The sequence below is a fragment of the Lepisosteus oculatus genome, chromosome 6 (assembly GCF_040954835.1).
Source record: "Lepisosteus oculatus isolate fLepOcu1 chromosome 6, fLepOcu1.hap2, whole genome shotgun sequence".
NCBI lineage: Eukaryota > Metazoa > Chordata > Actinopteri > Semionotiformes > Lepisosteidae > Lepisosteus > Lepisosteus oculatus.
The window spans coordinates 22,999,206-23,016,608 of NC_090701.1; the positions used below are offsets into that span (position 1 = coordinate 22,999,206).

The 17,403-nt window shown below is 35.1% G+C and overlaps 1 protein-coding gene across 1 annotated transcript in view; it reads left to right on the plus strand.

Moving 5' to 3' along the window:
* Window positions 1-17,403, plus strand: part of colec12 (collectin sub-family member 12) — a 131,912-nt gene that overhangs the window by 103,649 nt on the left and 10,860 nt on the right. The window contains exons 11-15 of the mRNA XM_015354420.2: window positions 2,147-2,212; window positions 7,267-7,351; window positions 9,443-9,518; window positions 13,028-13,123; window positions 15,701-15,715. Of these exons, the coding sequence (XP_015209906.2) occupies window positions 2,147-2,212; window positions 7,267-7,351; window positions 9,443-9,518; window positions 13,028-13,123; window positions 15,701-15,715 (338 nt within the window). The remainder of the gene's footprint in view (window positions 1-2,146; window positions 2,213-7,266; window positions 7,352-9,442; window positions 9,519-13,027; window positions 13,124-15,700; window positions 15,716-17,403) is intronic.

Here is a 17,403-nt window from a genome sequence, read left to right on the forward strand (position 1 = left end):
CCGGAAGTGAAGGTGATGTGGTCAGCATCACACTATCACGCTCCGGACAGCCTATTATTCCCAGAAGGATTAACCCCCAGTGCTCATTTGGAAAGCAGACCTGGGAGCCGTCTGGAAGGAATTAGAGCAAGCTTTATCGCTTTCCCCTACCTAGGATTGAACCTGGGACCTTCTAGTCAGGAGCTAGACACCCTCGCCATCTGAGCTAGCACAGCTCCTCCTTTGGCTATACATATGGGATTTTATAAGAAAGTTGGGGATAGCAAAATACAAGTATTAACTTATTAGGATTGTTCTGGTATTTTTAAAAACTACTGTAAATAAAGTAATAAGTAAATTATTAAGTGAATATAGTAAATACATCTTCAACAAGGCTGACGTGATTGTTATCAAAATTCAGCAGACTGCAGTTAATATAAGGAACAGAATAATAACAAAACTAAAAAGGTTTTATATTTGGGGGGCTATTTGGGTTCTACTGTACTACTTTAAAACTACTTGATTTTCAAGTAATATTTGCTTTCAAAGTCAGTTAATGTGTCATTTCTAGCTTTAAAAATTTACTGTGTTCATTTACATGCACTACAGTCCCAGTCCTCCTTGACTACTCTGACGTTCTGTGCAATACCAATGTAATGACACATCAAAAACACAAATTCAGTGTTGTATTTATAGCACTCGATTTATTCCTAACATCTATTATTTGAGAACACATTTGTTTCTTTAATCTAAAGTTGTTTTTCATCTATGAAGTCACATTTCACCTTTGATTTCCTGCAAAGATTTTGCTAGTGCAGTCCCCTATATCCTCCAAAGTTTAGAAAAAAATATTAATTCCATGCCCACTTTGGTTTTCTCTACACATACTGTCATCTTAAAATCTTTTTAAAAAGAGACAGAATAAGGTTATTTTCGACACAAGGGATGTTAACAAAAATCTATGAATTTCTCAAACGTCTACCTTTGGAAATGAAGCTTTCCTTGTTTTAAAAAAATATGATCTAACCACTGAGAGTTAAGATTACATAAAATTTGACTATTTAAATACTTGGTATGCCGAATACTAGGACCAAGGCAGATGAAAAATGTCTGTACCGAGCTATACTGCCCCCTAGTCTCAAAGCGACTAACCAGAATCAGATTAATAACATGCTACAATACAGTAGTGTGGCCACAAAAAGTAGATCTGGTGCTTCATATTCTGCACTGATTTCAAAACCTTATTCTTAGAGATGTATACTGTCACGGTCAAAGCAAAGTAATAAACCATGACAAAAGCGCAGAGCAATAGAGATAAACACGACATAAACCGAAAATCTTGGTGTAAATATCACAAATGGCCTGGAAAATAACGTAAAGGTCTCTTGTTGTATAGTTACCTGTGTAATAAAGGTTCATAACAGGCAATTTTAAATGTTGTATTAAAATAATTAACATGACCTACTTTCTGTAAAATATTTAAATATGGAATCATTCTTTATTTCGTTGTGTAAGGTTTTATATATTCCTATCAATAATTAAACAGAAATCAGCATTATAATCCGATAAGGCCAGTCATTCAAAACTGGGTCAAATTCTGGAAAAAAATATAAACTGTATGTATACTGTATATAGCAGAGCCACCAGAGCCAGCAAATCATGCAGAATTTCAGCATTTTTAAAAAATCTGTTTTTACAATCGCAACAATTACATTCAATCATGCACACCACGCCCTCTTTCAAACTCAGTCATATCGATCTAATTATAAAAGTCCAAATAACAAAAGCTCGCAGGTCATCTGACTGGATCACTTGACTGCAAAAAAACAGCTCTATTTCAGAATAAGGATTGTAGTTGCTCCGCTCGTTCGGATAGGAACCTCGAAACATAACGGTCTGACAATATCAACAGCGATGTTAAAGAAAGAAAAAACTATGAAGCATCTGTAAAACTGTGTGAGAACAAAAAGACCGAAACGTGTGCATTACTTCATTTCACCGAACCAGGCAATCAGACAGACACCCCGTTTCCCACAATGCTTAGTTGCTCCTGCAGGAGTGTCTGTGACTCAATACTGAGCCTCTGTCTGGATTTGTCAGTTTTTATTTATGTATGAATTTATTTATTAACTGCTGCCTAGAGAATCGAGTGAAAAAATATAAAAAGACGAAGCTGTAGTTTTAATTTCTGCAATGCCTCTCTTTACATCTAATCCATTTGACCAAGATGTGGGTAAGTTACCTATTATTAGCTGTCATGTAGCTACTGAGCCGGCTTTTGTTTTGTTTTCTCCTGTCTGGTGTTTCTGGGATATCTTCCATTTATATTTCTCTGGATTACAGCATAATTGGATTTTTTTTACTTTAAAACTCGCCAGTAAATAATTAGAAGTGCGTAATGTTATTCGCCGTTGTACCTTTTTAAATTGTTTCACTCTGTAGGTCCCTAGTAGACTCTTTTATATTATAGCAGCTTAATACATGCCGATTTTAATTGTGAGCAGTTTTAGGGGAATCTTTTGAAAGTAAAATTGTGTATCTTAAAATGTAACGTTTATTTGTCCTTTGTGAAATAAACCCGATATTATCATTTGGATTTCAAGGAGTCAGAAACAGTGATTTTGTTTCGCATCAGCACATGACCACTGTGGTATTACAATGACGCTGCAATAGTACAGTAGATTCACGGTGGTACTCTTACTTAGCAGAAGAAATAGCCTTGTATTATTCTGAAGAAAAAGCAGTTAGTGCAAAGTATTAATTCTTGGCTACTTGTTTGAGATCAGATTAAAAATAAACAGTGAATCCCACTGTCAGCGCTAAGTATCCGTTCACATCTATTGGGATTCACTACAGGCAACGCAGAAAGCCACTTGGCTGTCCCACACCCCACACTATACAGTACATACAGTCTGAAGGTACTGTATAATTCAGTCGAATGATACGAATACTGCTTCTGAAAAAAAAAAAATGTTTAAAATGAAGGCTATGATCAATTAAATAGAAGACCAAAAACATAAGTTCTCAAACTTACATAATTCTGTTATCTCTCGGGTATATCCTATATTTTTATTTAGTGCCACGCAGAAGTATACAGTATAATAACAGGAGTTGTTATACTTTACAATTAAAGTATTGTTTTCATACATGTAAATAAACGATTTTTTTGTAGCTAATGTTAATTTGCGACTCCTTTGCGACGTTACATTTTCCTGATACAAATCTAACATGAAAGCAAGTATTATATAGTCCCCAGCATCTAAAAATGTTCTATAGCAACAACGTTTTCTGAAAACCACACTTTTTAAAATAAGAGTGTGCTTTCATTTTAAAAGGGCAGGAAAAAAAGCTCTTTGCAGCCTGCAGGGGATTTTATTTACTGTACCTGTTAGAGAATGTCCTTGTATACTTGTTTTCTTTTAAATCATTGTTACAAGTTGTAAAAGATGAATAATTAGCATGTTTGAGAATATGCATGTGAAGGGAAACTTTATTTCTCAATCAATCAATAATAAGTTGTGCCGTTATGTTATAAATACATACGAAATAGAATATTAAGTCACACATAATAATTCTTAAAAATAATCTAATTTTTACACAACATTAAAAATATTTGCTATACCAAACACAGATATTAATAAACTGCTCAGTCAAAGATGGTACAAAGTTCAGCCACGCAAAACATACAGTGAAGTTTAAAAACTTTCTGTAAATACAGTTTTTTTGCAGATCAATAACTATTTAGAAAAATGATGTTAGTGTTAATTACAGTACATTGGGTATCGAAGTACTGACATAGAAAATTCAGATTGCTTCGGTTTTTAAATACAATGTTAAAATCACCCCATTTAGTACAGTTGTGGACATTCTCCGTTTTTACATATTTAACTGAAAAAGCACGATTAGCTTTGATTGAGAAAATGAATAATTGAGAATGTTATGATGTACAGGTAGGCCTTTGTGTGCAAAACATCAACAGCACATAATACATTTTTATAGAGAAGAAAGTGTGCATCCTACTCATTTTATGATTTTTGATCAACTTCTGTGGACAGCACTCAGCTTCTGTGTGCATTCTTTTTTTCTTTTAAATTTTAACTGTGTAATGGCTTTAATTGTCTGCAGTACTAAGAAAGAAAATGGTCTCTTGTGTACCACTAGAGGGTGGCAGTATTACATAGTTATAAGAGAAGTAAATGGACAAATTCTTAGTTGTATTAAATACACTCTTAATTCAAAATTGACCTACTGTATATTAATTAGAAATCAGAAAAGACTTGTGTTAATGCTCAACTTACTATCTGGATGCTGCTGTCTGAATTATTATTAAATCTTGTTGTTGCATTATCTCCAATTCCAATTAATAAAAAAAAAACAAACATTTCCTCTCATATCACAATAAGTATTCTGTGTTCAGTTTAGACCGTTAAAGTACCAAACAGAAGCAGTAGTTCAGTTTTTAATTTTCTTTTTTTCTTTCCTGGGGTTTGCTCATATCTGTAACAAGACTTTATGGGTTTGAAATCTGTATTCTGTGTAGTGTTCTGCAAACAATATTAATTTAATAGATGAGTCTTTACATCACCATACAGTTCAGTGTATGTATGTCAAAATAAGATTGTTTTTTAAATAAGCAATTTCAAAATCAGTTGGTAGTCAACCAATCACTGCCTTCAAGTTCTTACTGTAACACATCTACAGTAGGTGTATGGCACTGTATGTACAGTATATACAGTATATAGTACATACAGTATATATTGATTACATACAGTACATGCAGAATTGTAGTGATCACTACATGGCATTGACTTTGCATTTATACAAAAAATGGCTTTTGAACTCTCAAAAATGTTTTCCCATTGAATCTTTGAATTTTATTTGGAAATATAAAGAATTACTATCTGTTTTTTTCTACCTGGAACTACTGATGTGTTAGAACAGACCGACCAGGCTGTCACAAGTAGGAGTTTCCACAGTGATTGTATAGTGGATCAGTTTGAGTTCCAACTGGGCAAAAATGAGTCTACGAAAGTTTACATCAGTACATTCTGAAATACAAAAAATGGCAAAGGGCAAATATTGCAAAAACTGAGGAGGCTTGACTGATTGTTTAAAAGGGAACTGCAGTCCCAATTACTCAGACTGGTTCTTAAATCTCGGTAACAAAATAAATTCCTTGAAGTTATAATTTATTTTTACAAATTTTGAATTAAACACAAAATCGTGAACTTTGTAAAAGTTGCAATGTTGTCGCAAGCCCCTAGTTTCGCCATGGGAGAGAGCAAGAGTTCCCACGAATGGTGACACAAATTGATACCTTCTTGCTCACTAGTCTTTGTAATTACTAATGTAATGCAATGTACGATGTTGTACAGCAGACGTTTTACCGCAGAAATGTTCCAATGTGATCTGCATATGGAGTTAATAAGTTAGTAGTATTTGTTGTCAAAACCATCTCAAAATTGAGAGCAATATTTCTATTAGATTAAAAAAAGATATATTCACAGGCCTGCTTTAAAATATAGGAAGGCCCCAACTTTTCACCAGACATCTTGTTGCCTGAATTGCAGAACATGGCGATGCACATATCTGGGAATTTTGTCTCTTTTATCATGTAAATTGGAGGTTTTACAAGTTTCTGTGTACATTTTACTTTAATTGTGGTCTGAAATGCACTCATGAATGCTGATTCTTTCTAACTCCAAAATTTAAACATAGCATTGCAGTTTCCCTTCATTTTGCTTATCGGCAGTGCGTGTTACTATACAGGTGCGTTAAAACAAGATATATGACACAATAAACAACCAAGTGTAATACTGTACATTTTCATTTCAGTGTAGTCCCTATGTGGCCTTTAAAGCAATGACCTGCACTGAAGATAAAAGCTTTTTTTTTCCGTCTAGACTGTCCGGTATTCTTTGTTTGATTCAAGTATTCTCAAAGTCGTCAAACAGTACCAGCAGCGGAATACAGATTACAGTAAAAAAAATGAAAACACAAATTTTCCAGGCCGAACTTCTTACACAAAGAAAAGTGGGTTGTGGGAGTCTGGAACTAGCAGCATGGCCATATTGTTGACGTCAATACTTTGGCTTTCTTTATGAAATGATTGGATGATACTGTTTGATCAATCACTTACCTGCCATCAACTAGATGGTCCTCTCATTTGAAATATTTCTTATTTATTGTTCCCTAGGAAAAAGAGAGTGTATGTCAAAAACGATACAATAAATTGTAACATTTCATTTAGGATCAAGAGGGGACTGATTCTTTGCAAAGATGCAACACAAAGAGGCATAATGATTCTTGATTTCCACTAGTCCAGTAGGCGATGGAAGCCGTCAAGTGTACTCTTACTCTTATTTCCTTGTAGAGATGGTGAACAGTAGGGACTGTTTTGTATTTAACATACAGTTCCCCGTAAAATATTTATCTCTTTCCAATTTTACCGGTGAAAGACATAAAAAACTAAAATACGTTGATTTGCATAAGAATTCATCCCCCGAATCAAAATTTGAAGGAAGCATCTTTAGCACTAAGTACATCTGCAAGTCTTTTTGGAAAAGTCTATACCAGCTTTGCAAACCAGAATGCTGCCAGTTTTGTCCATTCTTTTTTGCAAACAAGTTCAACCACTGTCTGGCTTTTTGGGGATTGTTTATGTACAGCAATTTTCATGTCTCGCCACAGATTAACAGTCAAAGGAACTGGGCCATTCAAGGACATTCACTTTCTTTTTGTTTAGCCATTCCAGTGTACCTTTAATCAAAATTCAGTAACACTGCAGATGCGTTTGTTTAATTAATATACCAAGCATACGTTTTACACCGTATATTATGTTGGTTTGATTGCAGTAAATATCTTTTTCTTTCTGTCTGAGACATGCAAAAAAGAAATCAAATTTTAATCATTAACACTAAGATTGTGATTGCTGTAAAGTAGATCATGTCTTTAGTGCAAACTGATAGCCTAAATTTGCAGTTACAGAAGATTCTTATCATTGCCTTGATACATCTGAAGTGATTTCCTTCATTTTGGTTCAGTCCAAGCTGGATGCTACACGTTTGGTCTTTGGTAATTTGCAGTTCTCAGTTTTTACTACATTTTGGCTTGCAGACAAGTAACATAAATCTGGAGAGGCATGTTTGTCCATCTAGGATTGTTGGTTAAACTCTGTAATATTGGATTCTGTGTAAACATGGCATTTGTGCATTGAACTTTCAATATACAGTTCCTGTCAGAGAAGCTTTAAACTCCTAAATATGTGTTCACATTCTTGTTCACCAGAGAAAGCAACCAGTGAGATGAACACTGCTGAGGACTGGGGCCTCATACTGGATATCTGTGATAAAGTAGGACAGTCACGTACAGGGTGAGTATAATTTATTCATGGTTCTATTTTGTGTGATGCATTATATTAATCCTAAGTGTATGCTGGCAGTTCTATGCATATAATATAATAGCAATAGCAATGTATATATACAATAGCTAATGGCAGTGCAAAAGCACTTACTGTATGGCATTTATAATCATTACCTTGATGTAAAACTATAAAAACAGTATCCCTGCTATACGTTTCATGGCAGTCTTTCCATTGTAATGTTCATTTTTAAAGACTAATTTCCTTCCCTTGTCTTTAATTGCTAAATACATTTTCTCTAAATACTTTAGCCGTGTCAGAGGTAATCACATTTAGGCAGGTTCTCCTTCTCAGATGTCGAAAAAGTATAGCTCTCTTGTTTGCTTCATGATCCAGATATGTAGTCATTATACATAGGGGAAAACCCCCACAGTAGGGTCTCACCTGAAGAATTACGTTTCAATTAATTTTACATCTGTTTTTTTTTTTTCAACCCATAGTCTTTGGCATGAATCCAGTGGGTTTTAAAGTTTTCAAAGCTTGTCTAGACCACAGTCATCTTGGTTGCCAGGTGGAAGACTGACTAAGTATACCAGACCATGACCAAACCAGTCCAAATATGACCAGACCATAAGGAGATGTCCCCTCATGATGGGGGGGAAAAAAGAACATCACTCTATCACTATGACTGATCTTTATATTGTGAAAGAATTGCATGACAGTTTACCATCTGACAATTACACACAGTCAGGTGTTATGGTCTTTTCTTGTAATCAGAAGTTCCATTCCCAAAGGCTGGTGTGTCTTTGGTTTGTGTGTCTGGAAAGAGAAATCTGTGAAACTTTTAATTCAATAACACCAGCCACTTGAACTCTAGAAGCTGGCACTACATCAACCACTGCATGGCAAGCATTTTTAAAACCATGTTTTTCCAGTGTTGGAAGATAGTGTTGCCAGCCCTGGTCTACTGTACATTGACAGTGTGGATACCTCACTACAAACGTAGAAACTCGAAAGTGCACCACTGCAGGTTCTAAAATTAGCCCTTCTATTTGCATGAAGTAGAAGTTTGTGTAAACCCAAGGCACAACCAAATATAGATTGGTGCATTGAAACTTGATCTGATTCTGTAACTTAAAACAGGATTTCACAGAAATGATCTTCACAATGGTTACCTGGAATCTATCATACAGATGCTGGAGTTAGAAGCCCCCTATTCTTGAATATGAAACATTTTTTTTATTATGCCTTTTCCTAACATGGAAAATTTTAATTTTAATTATTTAATTTAATTTGTCCCTCTGGAAAATGAATGAGTCTGAAATGGGTTCAGTTGGCATCACAGTGTCCTCTTACAGTTACACAATAGCGCTGCAGTCTGACCTGAAAGTATACTGCTATTAAATATTTCACTTGTGCTGTGAAGTTTCGTCTTAGTTAAGGGATGGTCCTAGTCCTGCAGGCATTTTCTTTGTTGTTACTATGAAAAATTGCTGTGTATAGTAAACACATTGTTGAGACAAGCAGCAATAAACTGAGATGTATAACATCTGGTGTTTACAGTTTTATCCACTAACTCTGTAGGTCCCTTATAGAATATGTGAACCTTTGGCTAACAAGAGCTAGTAAAAACAATCAACTTTATTTATAGTATAGTCTAACCTAAGTTGAAGTTGTTGAAATTATTTCAGAAAGTCATCAAAGCCTTTTGGTCATCTCTATGGCCTCCTTGTTGTTGCTGAACACAACAATAACAAAAAATGTGCAAGAAAGAATTTTCATCCTTTATCGTCTACCCATTTGTCTGCACGTGTCAAGACACTGGCATGACTTAGCAGTTCGAAGGCTGAAATAAAAGATTGATTGTTATGCCTTTCTTATCTAGCCCATAATTATCTTTAAAAATAATTTTGGAAGTGTGTACATGATAAATAATAGGATTTTGTACTGTGAACCAAAATGAACAAAAAATCTCTTTTGATGGGATATGTTAAAATTGTAAGCTTCACAAAAGTCAGGACTGGCTGTTATGTTGTGTTTGTGTATTTTTCATCGTAGTTTTTCTGCTTCTTTTATGTGGGTTTCCTCCCATTTGTTTTTCAGGCCAAAGGAATGCCTTCGGTCTATAATGAGAAGAGTAAACCACAAGGATCCTCATGTTGCTATGCAAGCGCTCACTGTAAGTCACTCCACACAGTCTATTGAAGAGATGCATCTTGTGCATTTACTATTAATTATTTCACCTTTTGTGACCTATGAAATAATAATGATGTACACAGTGGGTATCAAACATATTCACCCCCCTTGGACCTTTTCATATTTTGTTACAATATGGAATCATAATGTATTTAATCCACACAAAGTGAAAAAGATTATAGAGAATTACATTTAAATTAATCCTAAATTAATTATATCTACGAAAAAGAAAATAACTGATGGCAGAAGTATTCATCTGCCTTGAGCCCATATTTGGTAGAGACGGCAGAAATGAATGAGTGTTCTTGGATAGGTCTGTACTAGCTTTGCACATCTGGACATAGCATTTGGCCATTCTTCTTTGCAATTGCTCAAGTTGGATGGGGACCATTCGTGAACAGCAATTTTATTATCCTGCCACAGATTCTCGATTGGATTAAATTCCAGGCTTTGATTGGGTCACTCCAGAACATTGACTTTTTTGTTTTTAAGCCACTTCACTATGGCTTTGGCTGTACGTTTTGGGTCACTGCCTTGTTGGAAGATGAAGCTTCTCCCAGATCCCAGGTCTCTTGCAGGTTTTCCTGGATTTCTCTGTACTTTGCTGCATCCATTTTGCCTTCTGTCTCTTCACAAATCTTCCAGGCTCTGATGCACAAAAGTACCCCCATAGCATGATGCAGCCACTACTGTGTTTCATTGTAGGCATGGTGTTCACAGGATGATGTGCAGTGTTATGCTTGCACTAAACATAACAATCGGTGTTGAGGCCAAAAAGGTCCATTTGGATCGAATCAGACCATAGAATCTTCTTCCACTTGTTCTAAGAGTCTCCCAAATGCCTTATGGCAAGCTGTAGTGGAAAATTGATGTGAGGTTTTTTCCAGGAATGGTTTTTGTTTTGTAACTCTACCCTGAAATCTAAATTTGTGAAGCACCCAGGCTATCATTGTCGTACAATATGCACAGTTTCTCCCATCTCAGAAGTGGAAGACTGTAATTCCTCTAGAGTTTTCATAGGCCTCTTGGTGACCTTCCTGAGTGCCCTTCTAGCCTGGATACTGTTTTTGAAGACACCCTGTTCCACACATTTTTACAGTTGTGCCTTATTTTCACTGTTTCTTTATAATGGACTTTTCTTACACCCTTCCCCTGATGCTTTTCAATAACCTTATCCTAGATATGCTTTGAATTTTTCTGTCTTCATGATGTTGTTTTTGTTGGAAGCTTTGCTAATCAGCGGTGGGACTTGCAGAGATACTGTAGATGTACTTCACCTACTGTAGACCCATGTGAAGTAACTTAACTGCACACAGGTGGACACCATTCACAAATAATGAAAGTTTTCAAGACAGTTTGTTTCATGATACCCTAATTAGGTGTGTCATTGCAAAGGGGATGCATACTAATTAAATTGGTTATTTTCTGTTTTATATCTATAATTAAATTAGGGATATATGTAGACTGTTTTGTGTCAATCAATGGCAAAAATTCCATTAAATACATTATGATTCCATATTGTAATACAATGAATTGTTAAAAAAAAGCCCAAGGGGAGGAGGGGTGAATAATTTTGATAGCCACTGTGCATAAAGATACTGTTGAAGATGAATACAAAGCGTTTTCCCTCTGATTCAGTAGGATTCATTAGCCAACCGTTACCTTGATTAACAAGGTTGTGATACACTGATTCCAGCCTGGTTTGAGTGAATGTATTTCATTAAAGTATCTTCTGTTTTCTGCATGGCAGTGATCTGTGATCTTGCCGGGCCTCTGGGAACGTGATGTATTGTCAGTGAAAGCCTCCTCCCATTTTCAAATAGTGCTAATCTCTCTTGTTGGCATTTTGGGATTTGCACTGTAAAAGCTGTCAGATGGCTTTACTAGGTGCGCATTTTGATACTTGTCTTTTGTTTTCTGATAAAAGTGTCTTGTAACAGAGCCATATTGATGAGTATTACATTTGGGAGGGAGGTGACTGGCAAAGGGAACAAATAATCATTTCAATAGACACAACAATAATTTGTAATAGGTTAATTTGCAGTTTAGTTGAAGGAGCTCCCAGTGATTCTTATATAGACATGCGTCATCTAACCACAGTGACTGCAGCACAGAAGTGCCTCAGTAGGCCTTACAACTCAACCTAAATGTCTATATTAAATTTTAAACTGAATTAAAAAAAAATGTTTTAGTTAGGTCATGAAGTCTTGAAAATCTGTTATAGAGCAGATTATAGGAAACCCTACAGACATAATCAATTAATGCACTATGTATGCAATCATTAGAACAGTAAAGTGGTTTACAACTCAGCAATGGTGTTGTTATTGACTAATGTAGACTCTTCCTAAAAACACATTTGGCCCTAACAAATTATTTCACAGGGGAAACTTGGAAGACCTACTTAGTGTCCTGTAGTGTGATTTTATAGAAGTGAATTCTATTAACACTGTAAATAGTCTTAGGATGGGATCTGTGTTACAAATTAATTAACAGTAGCTTTATTGTAATTTAGATTAAATGAAAATTTGTTAACAGCTTGCTCCTACTATTAACATTTTATTGTTCCAGAGCCAGTTGTTATAAAATGGCTTTCCTCCTTCTTAGCATTTATATTATTTCACAAACTCATGCATTACCGTAACAAAACATTAATGTTAATGTGGTCTGGCCAGTGGTGAAGTTCCTTACACTTTAGTTTTAAGTTTCAGGTAATTGTGTATTTTTATATGTGAATTGTTTTTTAATGCTAAAACTACATTTGGCTGACCACTTTATTTAGTCAAACTGAGAAAGAGCTTTTGTATTCTTTTATTAAGCTGTGTTACACTTCATTAGTTCATAACTTAATAAGCTACATTGTCAGTAAATTGATTATCATCATGTTTTTAAACATTTGTAATTGGACAATGTTTTAATGTTTTTTTGCAGGTGAGAAATAGATTGATGGATAGTTAGCAAATTTACTGTAAATAAAACATTAACGGCCTTGGCATTTTGTGCTCATTTTATTGTAAGAATTAATATATAGGAAGCCTTGCTTTAATCAAAAGCTATCCAAATGCGCTGTTGAATTTATCCTCTGCACAGATTGCATAAAGTCCACCTACTAATAAATTTCAGCTTTTGCTGGCCGCTGACCTTAACCCCAAGGAACATGCATACAAGATACAAATTTATAAGAGAGTTTTCCCTGTATACAGGTACTTCCGGAGATGATTAAGACTAAAAAGACAGAAACTGATGGTGATGCACTATTGGATGTTGTGGACAAACTATGCATAGGTTTTACTCCTCATGGGAGAGATATCTTATCAGGAGAGTTTTATGTACCAAAGTAATAGAAGATAAATTCAGTTGTTTGCTTTTGAAAAGAGTGTATAACTGTTCACATAAAATATCAATGTAGTTTATGATGATGATTTTTTAATGAACTTATGTTACAGTAAAAAAAAAACATCCCATGTCTATATACTTCTTTTCTCTATTTTGAAGCTTCTTGGAGCATGTGTATCAAACTGTGGCAAAATATTCCATCTCGAGGTTTGCTCAAGAGATTTTGCCAGTGAAGTCAGCAATGTCTTAAATAAGGTAGGTACACTGCAGTTTAATAGGATTTGATTTTTCTAAAATAAAAAAGCTTGAAAGATTTTTTCTTACTGATTTACTAATTTAGTACAAAAGTGGATTTAGTTGCAAGAGGTGCAGTTATTCAGTAAATTTCAATTTTTTTCTAATTTGTGTCTCTGTTTTTTTACAAATTCGTGTGAATTTTGTGAGGCATTTAATCAAATGTTTTCAAGTCAACCAACTTTTTGTCAGGTATCTTACAGATACAGAATTCTTGGCATCCCTTGAAAAATATGAAGAATAAAATAAACCACATAGATAATGACAGATATTTAATACTCATATGTAAGAGGAATACTTGTCCCTTTTTTCCCAAAACATTTCATTTGAAGGTTCAATTGTAAACAAGTAATGCTGTTCTACCTGAAAATCATTGGTGAAAATTACTAGCCAAAATAGTAATTAAAAGTCACAATTACTGGCACCCTTCAAGATCCTTTCAAATGCAATCAGAAACATCTGAAAAAATAATATATTTATACTTGTTTGAGTTCACTTTTGTCTTAAGGAGCTAATATCTGTACTTTAGTGACTTTCTGTTTCCCCAGGGTATAACAGGCACAGAAAAACCTTTTCTCATCCTTCAGCATGGAGAAGGTCAAAGATCTAACAACAGAAATTAGGCAAACCATTGCTGATCTTCACAAAGGAAATAATGGGTACAAAAACATAAGTAAAACCTTGAAAATACCAATATCAACTGTCAGAGCAATGATTTAAAACAAATTCAACAACACTAGAACAGTGGTTAATTTGCCAGGAAGAGCATGCAAGCCCACTGTCCCCATGCACAGTGAGAAGGATGGTGAGGGTGGCAAAGAATAATCCAAAGGTTTTAGTTAAAGAAGGATTGATGCATCTTGGGGTCATACCGTCTCAAAAACGACTATTTGACAACACCTCCATGCCAACAAGCTGTTTGGAAGAGTTGCCAGAAGAAAGCCCCTACTGTTGTGGAGGAACAAATTGAAGCACCTGGAGTTTGCCAAACACTATTGGCACTGGGAGTGGGCGCTGTGGTCAGATGAGATAAAAATTGAACTTTTTGGCCACAGTCATCACGGGTATGTTTGGTGTAGAAGAAGGATGCATATGCCGAAAAACCTACTGTAAAAAACCTACTGTAAAATATAGCGGGTGATCTTTGATGCTTTGGGGCTGCTTTGCTGCCAGTTGTCCTGGGGCCCTTGTTAAGATCGATGGCATCATGAATTATCAAAAGGATATATTTTGGCCAAAAACCTGGTTGCCTCTGCCAGGAGGCTGCATCTAGGCCGAAGTGGATCTTTTTAACATGACAATGATCCAAAACACACTTCAAAATCAACAAAGAAATGCTCCCAGTCCCCTGATTTGAACCCTATTGAAAACCTGTGGTCTGAGCTGAAGAGGAGTGCCCCTAAGCGCACACCTACAAACCTCAAGGATCTGAAAAAGGTTCTGCATGGAGCAATGGTCTAGGAGCCCTCCCAGTGTGTTCACCAACCTGATACATTACAGGAAAAGACTTACTGCCATCATCCTTGCCAAGAGAGGCTCCACCAAGTACTAAAAAGAAGGATGCCAGTAAATGTTTCTTTTATTTTGGGGAAAATAATTTATAGTGTATTTTGTCTTTGTTGTTTCAATTGAATCATTAATTCAGGATAATTAATTCCTTATGTTGGAAATATTATTTGTTATATACTTCTTTTTGTCTTCATATTTATCAAGGGGTGCCAATAATTCTAGAGTCCACTGTATTTACTGCACATTTTAGGAAGGTACATTGAACTTGCTTTAACGTGATCATTAATGCTTTTAAGAGGCAGCTTTTATTAACCTAAACTCCACAAGATGTCATTTCAGTTATTACTGTTACCTTATGTATCTTATAACTTGATCTATTACAAATGTGCATCTTGAGAACTCCGTGGGCATGCATGAATTCAAATTCAAACAGATCATAATAAGAAATTGCAAACTGCATCCACATATGGGTGAAAGAAGATTGTTTTTTCATTAGTAACCTAAATTTGTGAAAATATCTATTTATTTGACCCAAGAAAGAAACAAAAAATAAACTGATTTATAATTTAATTGTTTTATGTTTTATTTTGTACAGTATGTCATATTGTCTAGACATGAAAAATGTAAAGTTTAACTCTTAAAATATAGGCTGTTGGTGCCATCTAGTGACAATTACTTTCTTCTGCATTGGATTTAACATCAGGTTCTGAATTGAGTTAAATCACACCATAGTTTTGCACATTTTAGAGCTTACAATTGTTTTCTTGACCTTATAATGGATATAATTGATTGGTAGATCAGCAAATACTATTATGTCCTAGTGTAGTTGCAAATACATTACATAAAAGCAAAAAAGTAATCTACTCAACTATTTCCACATTGAATATCTACTTAAGTATTTGTTTTATGAAGCTTCTTTTCCTGCTGCTGAAGACATTTAATTGGTATTTGAGCATTCTAATGTAATGTTTCGAAGTTATACATTATACATAAAGGCTTGACACATTTGCTATTTGATTTATCATACAGGGTTCATTGAATGAGGTGAGAAAATTGGAGAATGGGTAAAAATGTTTACTTTTTATTTTTCACCCTTTTATATGATTGTTTGACACAATGTAAAAAGATACCTGAATATCAGGTCTTTGTTTATGCAATGTAAAGACTGTTAACGCCCAACTAAAAGCTCACTATGTTTATTTACTCAGACCGAGGGTATAAGAATCAGTTCAGGAACTAGTACAGAATCAAATAATGCGTAATGTAATATGTAAACTGCTGTGCATTAGTCTTACACATTTTGAACTGTTCTACACTTTAGAATTTTTTTTTTAAAATTTAGAAAGAAACAATTTTATTGAAAATATAACTTATTATGTATCAGGTTTTAAACTCACAGTTATTATTAATTATTTAATTAATTATTAATATTAATTAAAAGAGAAGAAAGAAAACAACGTTTCAGCCGTGGCGCCTTTTCCAGGTTTGAAGAACCTGAAGCATCTAAACCCTCACACCTGAAGAAGGCTCCACGGCCGAAACGTTGTTTTCTTTCTTCTCTTTTCAGCATGGAATAAACCTATTACTTGTTCCTATACTGTAGATGGTCAATGTGACAACTGAATACATCTTTCCCCAATTCCCCCTTAGCTGCCAACCAAATAAAACATAAGGTTTTCCTATTGTCAGTTTAAGTAAAGTAATGTGAAACTGTTTAATAATAAAATCAACTCCTAAAGGACAAATAGGGCACTTTTACTGTTATTGTACTAATGCAAACGCTAACATCTTCATATCACAAAATGGAGAAAACTTTAATATAAAACATAAAAGATATATTTCATGCTTTTTCACCAGAAAAGGTTGTTCTCAGCTACACAGAAACAATCAGGCTCTGTGAACAGTAAAACCACAATGTGATAAGTATCTTCTTTATCTAACAAAATGCTGTGTTTAAATACAATGAGGGTGTTTCAATAAATAAATTGTCAAAATCACTCGCTGTTGAAAACAGATTACCCTGACAAGTTTGAGTAGTGTGCTGTTTTACCATCATCATCATGCTGTGGTAGGGCAATTCCTGTTTTTGGTCAGACCAGTATTGGCTTTTTGCAAATGTAGTCAAAGCACTAAGGTTTTCAGCATGATATGTCTGCCTGCAAAGGACACAACACTTTCTGAAATTCATCATCGGTTCTAGGGACTGTCAGCCATATCAACCCTATGCCATGTCGTGTAAAGATGTACAGTAGGTGTGCTGAAGTTGCTTTGTTGACAGTGAGAGCTGTTCAAGATGAGCTTTGAACTGGTAACCCTGCATCCTTCTCCACAGATGCAAATACTGTATTTGCCTCAATGAAGAGAAGGCAGACATTGAACTCTATTATTGCAAACTCATGTATGTAATGGTTAACAGTTCACGTCATTGTCCCTAGGCAACTATGCAGTTGGATTACCAGCAAGTGTGCACCCACTGGATACTGAAGCACAGATGTCCACAATGCCATACTTACTTTACAAGGATCTATCTGCTACATTTGTTGTGCTGCCATGCAGAAAACCTTAGTCTGCCAATGTACATTTCAATCGTTTAAGTGTCTTAGAGTCACCGGTCGAGAAGGAAATTTAAGAAGAGGATAAAAAGTCAGTAAAATGTAGCAAGCTGTTGGCTACACAAGCTTGATACAGATTTCTGTGACGCAGGATTATATATTGATATCATAGTGGCTTAC